Source organism: Strix aluco, chromosome 4 (assembly GCF_031877795.1).
Source record: "Strix aluco isolate bStrAlu1 chromosome 4, bStrAlu1.hap1, whole genome shotgun sequence".
Classification (NCBI taxonomy): domain Eukaryota; kingdom Metazoa; phylum Chordata; class Aves; order Strigiformes; family Strigidae; genus Strix; species Strix aluco.
The window spans coordinates 75,379,178-75,391,585 of NC_133934.1; the positions used below are offsets into that span (position 1 = coordinate 75,379,178).

The following is a 12,408-nucleotide window of genomic DNA, read 5'->3' on the forward strand; positions in this document are numbered from 1 at the left end:
CTGATTAAGATTTTTTTAAGATTAGGGATTTTTTCTTATGTGAAAAGAGTCAAATATTGCCATAATACCTTAACTTTCTATGTAGAAATTAGTATTTTGCTCTAAAAAAATTACTTTGGCCTAGCTTTGGAAGCAGGTTAAAATAAACTACATAAAGGCCCAATTTATTACACAGAATAACAGTGTTTATACAAGGAGACATTCTGGAATAATAGTTGTGTTCTAAAGTAGCCCCCTAATTAGCTTTGCTATATTTTCTACAAACATGTAAGCATCTTCATCTTCACTAATGAAACTGTATCATTATCATGGTAATTATTGCCAACACCACCAACATATTTTATGTATGAATCAGGATTTTATCGTGTCAGGTATGACATGTACAGAGAGAGAATAAAAAAGCTGGTCTCTTCCCCAAAGAGCTGGCCACCTAAGTGAGGTGAATTGGAAGGAAAAAAAAAATCCCTTTCTTTGTTTTGATTTGACTGACATGGTTACTAAACATCAACACCACCTCTGATAGATGCACATAGGTCTCGGCTTGCAGAATCAAATGATTTGCATGAGACTTGTTTGTATCATCCAAAAAATTTAAAGGTAAGCTTGTCCTCATTCTGTGCCTCTGTTTCTTAGCCCAGATCGCCATTGACTCACTCGGCAGTAGAGGTACGATGAAGGTCTGTATGCAATAAGGGAGATTGGCCTTGGGTCTGAGCACAAGTCCCTATGTTTATGTGAAAGTATAGATGTAGTCTGAGGTTCTTGTCCTACAAAATATTTGTCACCTGCTCAATTTGACCTACCCAAGTCAAGTTGGTTTACAAATAAAATTAAAAAGCTTTCAAAAGTCTTTGTACAGTTGAATGTTTAGGAACTGGGCCATCAATTTATTTCAAATAATCTACCACAGAGCTAGCACAAAGAATGGTTTAACTTACAATCTTATCCATCTCCCTGAATTAGATTAGAATAAATGACGTAGAGGAGAAGAATCTTCATGTCTTTATACCAGGACAAGAAGTGTCTCACAATCCTTTGATTATTTTTCTAAGGAATAAAAAAAGTGCATGTAAATATTTTTGGGGTATTTTGATCTAGTTAGGATCATAAAGGCCTATTTCTGTATGGCAAGATATGTAACACAACATTTTCTGCTGATGTTTAACATAAATATATGAAAAGATGTTTTAAGAAAGAAGTCTTCACTGTTTTGGAAAAGTTTCCAAAAAATAAGAAGGAAATTACAATTTTGTACATTTAATATGATGGGAGAAGAATTTTCTTTGTTTTTTTGTTTCTCATTTCTGGAAATTATTTGTGTAGTTTTATCACAGCTGTGATAGACATTATAGCATTACATTTGCATAAACATAAATAACAGCTCTTTTGAATGGGATACTTGATTAATTTTTTAAAATGAGGCCTGTCTACATTTTTGCTTTTAAAATTAACCTACTCGATTTCTAATACAAATCAGGTAAATCTGTGAGTTGTCTGATCCCTTCATTAATCATTTTTAACTCAATTTGTGATTTTCACACATTCTTGAAATAGAAACACACAGAAGTAAAGGCAAAAAAGTTAGCACCAATAAATTGAATGTACATATTACAGTTCTTGGAGTAAGAAGAAAGAAAACATTGTAATGCTGGATTAAAAAAAAAAAGTTGCATTGAAATGCAATTTTGATTGGTATGAATAAACAAATGATATGTGCATAGTAAGAGTTGTTCGTTTGTGAATAGTACATTTTCGTGCTCAAAAAGAATGTTAAAATGATATCTTTCAACTTTAAAGCTGATCTGCATAGCTGAATATCCTGCATATCCTGTCACAGATAGTGGAACTCTTCACTGATATTCAGGAATTTATCTCTGGGACAGGATACAGCTCTCATTTCTGCACAAATGAGAATGCCTTTGTACATGGAAAATTGCTCAGCAAAAACGGAGGCTGAGTTGAAGAGCCAACATCTAATAATGCTAATAAACCTAACTGAATACTTTTCCTTTTCTAAAAAGTCTAATAGACTATTCCCATTTTTGCTGTATCTGAAATGCTAAGAGATTTAGTCACTTATACCTCAAGTTTGCCACTTCAGATACATCATCTCTATTAGGTAAATAAAGCTTACTAAAACCCCTCAAAACCTGAAATAAAATTTAAACAGGTAATACTAATTAAAATATAATAAGGGGAGAGCAAGACTATAATGTATTTTTACTCATTATTGTAGGTACTGTATGATCTTGAATAAACCACTTATGATTCACTGTTCAGTGATTACTGCATAACTTCTGAAAGGTATTTTTATCTCACATTCATGACTGGTTTGCATTCTTCATCGGAACGTATTCCTCTTGCAGCTATCACTTAAGGGAAGAACACTTACAGAGTATTACTGCAATAATAGAAAAGAAATGGATAATTGAGAAAGCAAAATTAGAAAGGAATATATAAACATGCAAAGATAACTGGCTGTAGCCCAATAAAACCTATAAATTATGTTATTTTTGTCAATTTTCATTAAAATAATTAATATAAGAAAAAGAAACATTCTTTTAATTTTAAAGCACAGGTGTTAGATGTTATATTTAAATACTGTTTACTTCAATCTCTTTATATAACTGTGATCTTGGGGAGAATTAACAGTACCCTGTACTGTACGAAATACTGATAAAAAAATGTACCCGTCATTAGGTTTACATAGCATCTTTTATCTTAGATGACTGTAGAGCTCTTTGCAAATACAGTGCAGGAAAATAACTGAAAAAGTTAAAAAAACTTGAGTAACTTTTCTTTGAAAGAAAGTTATAATTTTAGTTTGTCTTAAAAATATGTAATTTCAATTATTTCTTTTCCTCTAATAGCTGTAAAAGTCTGTATTTGCCAGTCCTGACTGGAAGACATAGAAGTCTTGTATCTAACTATCTCAGATTGGTGCTATATTTATTCATTTATGTCAATTTTGAGAGTGCTTATGTCTGTCTGCCACGAATATACCATCTGTGGAGATTTTCTTTAAAATAATGAAATACCATTTTCTGGATTCCTACCAGTGGAATATGGAAAAGACCAGCAGAAAGATTGCTTGAAACTTCAGGAGTAATTTTTGAGATTACTGTGTTATGCTGGTTTAAAATTTGAAAATGCCTCTTGTCCTATAAATTTAAATCCTATGATAAAAGTAATTTAGCCACTTATGGACAGGAGTCTCTTTGGAAAGCAATGACATGTTTGCAGTTAAAATTTTCAAAGGCACTAAAGTTATTTATTTTTTATAGGCAAATTCTATTCATTATGCTTAAATGTACAAACCTCCTTATTGTGACAGTCAGGAGCTGAAGAATGAATGTGTGTCTGATCTTGGGCCTGTGTGCAGCAAAGTCTTTTCCTCTCTGCATGCCTCTATCTGAGGAACTCCTTGGCCTCCGCAGCAGAGGAAAGTATTCTTGTTTCTGGCCCTTTTGCTGCACACAGTAACTCTGATTTTCCACTGTCATTTCCACTGCTTTAATTTTTGATGGCTTCCCTTCCTTTTTTTTTTTTTTTTCTCTTGACCAAAGGAGGAAAAATAGGGAAACACATTTAAAGAATGCAACAAATAGCCAGTAAGAGAAGGGACTCCATCTATTTATCGTGTTTGGACAAGCACACTATAGGGATCAGTGTTGTTATTTATCTGGCAAGCCTGTGAACAGCTCTGTTTGTACACTAGCCACTGAGAACCCACAGTTTCATGCTAGAAGTAGGATGACTGCTGCTGGGAAGTAATTGTCAATATCTTTAATTTGTTTTCGAAACATAGTATGGTGAAGTCAGAAGAGTGAAAAATTATGTATTTGGTACCTTCTTGTAAGACGGGAAGTAGGAGATACAGACAATTAGAATATAATTTTTAACTTCAATAGCTAGCAAATTGTTGGAAGAACTAAATACGGTGATAGTAATCAATGTGGATTCACTGGAAATCCAAACTGTCCTAAGGTAATTTAATTTCTTTCTTGCATAATGGTCTTTATTGGTTGAAAAAAATATTGTGGACATGAGGAAGCAAATCTTCAGCACTTGCTTCCTAAATTCTGCCTGAAAATTGTGTGCATGTATGAGTTGCAAGAGTAAATCTGCATTTCTTGCATACACATGAATCTATTTCATATGTGTAAATGATGTTATTTTACATGACATTTTCACAGGTTATCAGGAGTAATGTGGATTAGAAAGAAAAAAAATTGGATGCAGAGTAGATTCACCAAAGAAGTTACGGGAATGACAGACTCCTGTTTTAGCAAGTGACCTGAGTCCTCTGACTTTATCTTTTCACCTCCAGCATCATGGCTGCATTCAGCACTGGAAAAGGATTCATTATGAAACTGCTTGAATGCAACCTTTCTTTATTCATAAGGAATTTTACAGATGCTGATATTGTGGATTCATCTTATGTTAGAATAAAATTCTGTCACTTTGTGACTTTTTTAGTTGCCTATTTGTGCTTTAATTTGATATCCTTCTATTCTCAATTGGAATTTAGATGACAATAGAATGTAGCTGCACACAACTGTGGGTATTGATAGGAACTGAGATCTAAAAAAGTTCTCGCTTACAAATGACATGCAGTAATAACTTTTTTTTTTACTCTACTTGAGATAGTGCTGTATGCTTTGTATTTGCAATACTCTTTATGTCCAGTATTTTATGGTCTGTACTCTTACACTCTCTGGCATGCCTTTAGCCTGTTTCAACTAGCTTTCTTCCCTAACAAGTCCTGGACATGGTGCAGGTGTCAGAACATGGGCCAGGGACCATTCCTGAAAGCAGATTGAGTATGATCACACTGTATGGTCCCCATATATTGTTCAATATGGCTGAGAAATTTTAATAATGTGGATATAAATCATTCCATTCTGATAGTCTTAAGTGTCAAAGAACGGTCATGGGGAATCTTCATTCCTGGATAGAAACTGAGCCAATATGTCTTTTTGAATAAGAGAAGTTTTGAAAGGATTGTGAGAAGTTGATATGATACACTTAAGTATGTTATCTTGGTAAACTGGGAAGGACTGTCTGAAATCTGAGTGTATGCTGCTCATGAAAAACGGTTAAAGTACTGCGCTTTAGAAATGGAAAATAAAACTTTCACAAAAAGAAAGGGGACATACCTGCCAGATCCTAATGCCACCTAATCCCTGCTAGGAGAGAGGGATGGTGGAAAAAACATCATGGCAAAGATAAATTGAATAGGAATACACAGTGTGATGCTGATGTAATACTGTAATGCATGTACCTCGTGTAAGAACAAGCAAATTTAATTATTTCAGGCCAAATCCAGCATGATTAATTTAAGCACCTCTGAAGGCCACCAAATGGTGACTTATACATGTCTGCTTCTCCCTTGAATCTATAGGGAACTATAGCAATTTAGGAGGAATGGTTCATACCCCTCCTTTTCTCCCCAGGGCACTGAAAATTTTAAGTCATATTGTAGCCAGCCTTTAGTGTATTCTGCATTGGTTAACTCTCAAACTGACATGTTCATTTTCAGGCTTGTCAGCTTAAAGAGATGTATACTGTAGATTTCAGAAGAGTGCAATAAAATGGTGAATTTTGAAAAAAAAATTACCCAAAACTGCATGGAGGAAGAAGAAGATTGAAGGGAAGAAATGATTGTTGTGTACAAATACATAAGCAATTTCTATTAAAAAAGAAAGGAATTAAATACTGGTATTACAAAGGATAGTACCAAAACTATTAGCTTACAGTGAATCAGGAAGAATGTGAATTTGCTACTAGAATATGTATACAATTAGAATAAGTTGTTGATGGAGCATTTGGAAATATTCTGAGGGAATATGCTCTGTGCTAAGTTTGACATACATCAGGAATAATTTAGGAGTTATTTAATTGTCTTAATACAGTACAGAATTACAAGAACTCTTGCAAAATTAAATATTCCATGATTCTCTGAATATAATGGTGATGTCATGTATTATCTTTAGTGTTTTCTGGCAGATAATACAGTTATAATAGTACCAAAAGACAAAAATGCTTTCTTCTGCTCACTGTATCTTGTGGAAAAACTGTCTTTGGTATTTTTATGGTACATTATATAATATAGCTTAGCACTTTCTGTGCTGAATTGTAGTAACTAAAAAGCATTGTTTCTATAGTAAATAATGGCAACCAGAGATAAATCAAATCTGACATGTACTATGCCACTGGGCTGCTGCTGACGGTGAAAAAAAAATTGTCAGCATTTAGAACAAAAAACCAAACGCACATAAAAGTATCTTATGTGCCACAGAACATTGATGACAAAATCCAGGACTTGATTCAAAAGAAAATCCTTCTTAATCGTATGTTTAATGTAAAGCACATGTTGATTAAAGTCAGTGCTTAAACTTAAGCCTATGCTTGAGGATAGTCCTAAACAGAGAGAAATTTTATCTGGTGCTTACATGAACTGGGACTTGGATACTTATTCTTAAGAACTGAAATGCTTTTTATTTCCAGAGGATCAGCTAAGCCCAGGTAGAACATAAATTGCAGAGCTTCAGAGAAATATTATTTCAGTGACTGTCATGATGTGTCAACATTTGTATCAGGTGCCCCACTTGCCCTATGAAAATATTTACCAAGACATGTTCCAAACATAAAAAAATACCTTTTAAGTATGTATGTTCCGATCCTGAAATGAAGTTAATAGAAGTGGCAATATGTGTCAATCAGAAATCTGGTCAATAAACTTTTTTCAAAAAAGAGTGATAATCTGTTTAAATTGTTGATATAGAATTCAACACTATGTTCAAATTTGAAAAGTGTCAGTTTTGTACTCAAGTGCAAAGGACAAACCTCTCCCCCCCTTTTCATGGAGTAGGTAACACTGTTTGTCATGTCCACTAGATTACGGTCAGTGCAGTGTCCACCACTGTCAAATTTTGGCTTGACTGGGAGTCACTGTTTCTTGAACTGATTTAGATGAATAGGAAATGAATAGGAAAGGACAATATATGTGGTTACGTTGTTTACTTTATACAGAAGATAGCTTTTTGGCATAATCATCTTTGTTCCAGAAGTAAAGATGTATTCTCAAACGAAGGAAAGATTTTAATGGTCTGTGGGGTTTATTTATTTAGCTAAAAGCAAGTCTGTTTCCAGAAAAGATTCAGTGCAACAATTACAAACTTCTGAATTTTGGCCTACTTTATTTATTCACAGCCTGAAGACCTAATGCTCACATTTTTTTTGGTTTTGTTTCACATGAAAACTGGGTAATTGTACCCATCAAGTCTAAATGCTGTTGGTTTATTTTAGAAACAATATTTATATTTTGGGTTTTTCAGATCCCAGAAAGAACATTTCAGTCCTACTTAATTCCATATCTTTATTAGGGACAAATGCTGCCTTGGTGCAACTTACTTGTTCACATGCGGGAGCTTTTCCTGCCTTCCCTATCTTGTCACGTGCCAGAAATGGCCAGATAGAATGTGCTCTCATTCTTACCTAACTCTGGTGGTGGCCTTCAGGAGTCTTCAGACATATACATAAGCACATAAACAGTGGCCACCAGAGCCAACTGACTCACTGACATTAGGAGAGAGTTGCCCTTTTTAATCTTTTTTTTTAAAGTACAAAAGTAAGTATGTCCCATCTTTCTTTTTTCAACTATTTGATATCATACAGAGTAAACAAAACCACATTAATTGTGTAAAATGTAACAGGCATCTAGACTGCAAGCTATTTTGTCCAAGTGTGTTCTACAGAGTACATAGACTTGAAGCACAAAATCTGTTCATTAAAGTCTTGAAAGAAAAGAAAAAAGTTTCCCTTAAACTAATTCATGAGGAACAGATATATGAGAAAAATATTATTTTCATATTTGTGTACCAAAGTTTATCAGACTGGTTAAGATAATCTCTTTTTATAATGCCATTAATGGAATTTTCATAAAATATTATTAGTAATGCTTTAAAAAACTTAAGTAATAGATCATTTTAAAAAACCCTGACTTTATGGATTGAAAAAGATACTGAATTGAAACCTGCAATGACTGGAATACTTTTTTATCCACAGAACATGGGTGGCAGCAGAGTAATCCCCATCCTACATCCCCCAGCCCCAGCCCCAGCCGTGTGTCTCACCCTTTACCTGGATGCACCGCTACAAAGGGTGAGGGAGCTATGGTAGTTTACTCTGCATTCCCATTCACTTGTTGACCTCTTCTGAAAAATATAGTTGCTGATAACTGAACTAGAGCTCCAGGTTAACTGAAACAGCCAGGTTGTTTCATATAGAATACCTTCTACCACTGCTTAAATCCTGGACTCTATTCAGTTGGGCTGAGTTAAAACAAGAATGCTGAATTTGTAGTCTGTTAGTTGTCACTAGAATTATCCATTCCTGTCTCTGTCAAAACTAGCGGGACTTGGTGAAGGGCGATAATTCATCTGCTACAGTTAACATATAGACTGTAAAGCAAGCGGTAAAAATACAGAGAGAGTTAAAATTAATAATGCAAATTTAAAGCCAACATTGCCATAATGTATGTGAGGTAATTAATGCCTTTTAAAATCATTGTTCACTACAAGTGAAAGGCATTCACTGCAAAGCCTGAATAGCTGGGCTATTTCTGAGTGGAATGCAGGAGATTACAGCCTCCCATAATCTCTGTATCAGTTGCAGTGTTGTGTGGGGACCACCTGATCTGTATAAATTTGGCATGGGGAGGCACACATTTTTTACGGGGGACCCACAAGAAAAAACATAATGTATTGAGTGCTTGTGTAGAAGTCCATATCTGAAAGCCCATATGAAGACAAATGTTACTTGGATATTGTGCTAATTTACAGAATTTGGATCTGAAGTAGCAAGACGACACTTTACATACTGGCTTTTCCCCATTCTCCTGTTGCATAGCTTTGATTTAAAAGAGAGGTTTTTAGGTTCAAGTGTCTTCTTTCTCGTAAGTGAAGGGGGATCAGCAATATTTCTGTAAGAGCAGCAGCATGCCTGGCATTTTATGTTCTTTGGGGATTTTATTATCTAGGGGTTCATTTGAATCTTTAGACTGTTGGCACTTGGGGGAACTCAGCAGTCATTCTGTTATAGCAGATATAATGGTGTGGGAGTTTATGGAGCTCTTAAATATAGTATAGAGTGAAAGTGGCAGTAGTTATTAAAGGTATAGTATGTGTTCTCTTTTGCTGCTTTGGTTGCCAGCTGTGGAGGGAAGCAGTGGGCCTTCTCTCCATCCTAGTTAGATTAGCTAGCAATACTAAGCAGGAGAAAATTTTGATTCAGAGAGTTTGAAGGTCTTCCAAGTACAGGCAATCCCTACTAGGGTTTGCCAAAAGAGGAAATGTATATGACTGTATTCACGGCTGTAAAGCAGTAGTCTGACATCAAGTTTGGAGGCAATAGGATGATTCACAACAGGATGAAAGGAAGATTTATTAAAGAGACTAGGGCTTTACAGTATTTTCTGTTCATTTCTGATTTATAAGCTAGGAATAATCATTGCACACTTTATTTTCTCTTTTCTGTTTCTTATGCTGGTGTTTTTCATTTATTTTTCTGTTCATCTACCACTGATGTCTTTACATGTCTTTTCTCATCAGTCTATACAGAACTAGCTCACTGTGAATGGGAGGCTTACTAATATGTACTGAGGAACAAATGAATCTTAATATATTTTTGCTGGGTTTTATTTCCATTTTAATTTCACTTCCATATAAATTTTATGCATCAAGTGCTCTTACTGTAACACTCAAAATCTTTGCTAAGGTCTTTGGGGAAGGATCAATAGTCAGCACAGCACAAATCGTGCACCCTAAGAATTTTAACTGGAATACTTGGGATTCTTTAATCATCTTGTTCACCTCAAACACTATTAGAATATATGTACAAATAATATAGTTACATTAACAGAATTAAGAAACTGCTTATTATTAAAACCCTCTTTCTGACTAGTACCTGTGCTCATGCAGACTTGAAGCTTCCCTATGCACTAGTTTGAGAGTTCGGAACAGGAGATAAAGTAGGGATGAAAGAGAGAGCTGTGATCTCAGAGGAGATATTAGGCACCAGAAATTATGGTGTTCTTGTTCCAGCTCTTACACTGACTCTGATACTTCCATTTCTATAGCACTTGCCATCTCTGGATCTCAAAGTGGATTATAAAGAATAGTGATTTAAACCTTCCTGCACCTCTAGGAGATAGGTAAGCAATATTATTCCCATTTTACAGATGGAGAAATTGTGATACAGAGAGGCTTAGTGTTTCTTATTAAAGTTTATTTATGATCACACATGCATGCACACACACAGAGCCAGAAAGAGATGTCAGAACTTTCATTGCCCTCTGTTTTAAGCTAAGTCCATCCTCCTTTCCATTTAACCTCTCTGATTTATATTCCCCATCTGTAAAAAGACGGAAACTGGTATAGACATGGAGAGATTTGCTTGCACATAAATTTCTGTGCAAATACAGAAAAAAACCCCATGAAGGACAAAAGTTGCCTGTGAAATCCAATGCATTTTATGTGTTGGCAGAGGATATTTCAGGATTTGGGACAAGGATTTTTGTAGGTGGGGAGAGATACAGGTGTTCTGCACCCTAATGTGTAATATTTGGTTCCTGCTATAAAATGCCCCAATTGTTTTGTAATGTAAGCATATTAACTGAAGTTTAAAAATTTAAAAATGCACTAATTTACATGGCAAAAGGCTAGAAGCAGCCAATAACTCAATCTCTGTATTATCTGAAAGAATACTGTAAACAGATTTTGCTGTGCACCTCAAGTGCCACATCAACACCACCAATGCACTGTGTCAGACAGGGAGTAGGAGGACAGTAGTGCTGCATGAAAGCAGAAATTGCCCCGGCTGCATATCTGTATAGTTTTCTCCCATTAAAGTCCTACTGCATCTTACTGCAGCATGAGTTCCTCAATGGCAGACAGCAATCTAGACCACTGTACTTACATATTTACAAGAAAACTGAAATTATTAGTGAACTTTTGGAAAAAAAGTTTTGAATCAAATATGTCTTGTTATTGCTATTACTATTATTGGACTGATTGTTTCTTGTAATATTTTAATAGATATTTTAAAAGATGTCTAGAAACTTGATTGGTCTGATCGTATACTGCATCAAAACATCATGAAGATTCTGATCTCATTAATTTTAACTACAATCTTAAAAAAATATCTTGCGGAAGCTTTTAAAAAATCCTTTCTAATTCTGCTACTATTTTGCTACAGAACTGAAACATCCAAAACATAATATATTAGATGTTTTAATTGTATTGTTAATAAAATGTCTGGCAATTGTCTGTATGTTGAACAGATAGCTTATACATAAATGTTTCTCACATTTTTCTGCATGCATCCTACGGAATAGGCAGGCTAGATTAGACGAACATACAACACCCATGTTAACATTTTCCTGTAAGTAATCTAACTTCCCTGTGATACAGTAGATACATTTAATATGTTTACTAGCAAATATATACAGTGAATAAGTATGGTTAATGTATACATTTATGTTAAATGGAACGGAGACTGGATGTGTTTGTGTGTCAGCATGCAAGCATCGACATGTATATATGGATGGCTCAATCCAAAGATTCATTCTAAAGTTAAGATTCCTTTTTGTTTTAGTTGTAACACTTCATGCACAGAAAAATACTGAACTTCAGGTAGGGATTTAGTTGATTTGGAGCTAAGGTAAAACCTGATTTTATCATTACATGCTTTACTAAACAATAATGATGATGATGATAATAATAATAATACTTCAGCAAGTGAGTTAGTTCCTTGTCTCAACTTCATGTGTGGCTGAGATCAGAATTTAACCCAGGGTCTTCCTGAAGGCTAGTACAAATCATTTGTTACCTTTGCTCCCAATTACAGTTAAAATAGCCAGTGTCTTGAGGTAATATAGCTACCACAGCTGGTGGATTAGGATATGGGTTTGCTAATGCATTGACCTTCTTCATCTGTGTAACACGAGTTAATTTCCAGCCTGACAGTAAATGCTGAAATTTGAATTGTAGCACTAATGCACCATTTTTTCATCTCTGTCAAACCAGACTAAAGGGTCATTTGATGATGAGGATAATGGTTCACTTTGAAAGAGAAGGAAAACCGGCTTCTGAATCTTTGGGGGATTCTAGATCTTGCTTCAAATAACAAGCTGAACTACTAAAAAATAGGCTTGGAAATTCCAGTAATATTGAACCTGCAAGTCCGACTATTTGCCTTGTTCTTATACTGATTTTGTATAGGCACATTGGAATACTTGCCATGACGTGTTAGGCAGAATAATAAAACAGCATGAGAAGTTTGGTTTTCAGGCTATCAAGCCTCAAAAAGACTTTTCTCTGAAAAGTGAATCAGCATTAAACTGTT

The 12,408-nt window shown here is 34.9% G+C and overlaps 1 protein-coding gene across 6 annotated transcripts in view; it reads left to right on the forward strand.

Moving 5' to 3' along the window:
- PCDH10 (protocadherin 10) overlaps window positions 1-12,408 on the forward strand; it is a 38,186-nt gene that overhangs the window by 19,803 nt on the left and 5,975 nt on the right. For 2 of the 6 annotated variants that reach the window (XM_074823665.1, XM_074823664.1), the window contains exons 5-6: window positions 8,071-8,166; window positions 10,142-10,216. The exons of 1 other annotated variant lie outside the window; for it this stretch is intronic. In XM_074823665.1, coding sequence (XP_074679766.1) covers window positions 8,071-8,166; window positions 10,142-10,176 — 131 coding nt within the window. In that variant the 3' untranslated portion in view covers window positions 10,177-10,216. Of the gene's footprint in view, window positions 1-4,196; window positions 4,299-8,070; window positions 8,167-10,141; window positions 10,217-11,398; window positions 11,446-12,408 lie in introns of those variants that run through there. 3 more of the 6 variants (XR_012623195.1, XM_074823666.1, XM_074823668.1) reach the window with 3 other exon arrangements.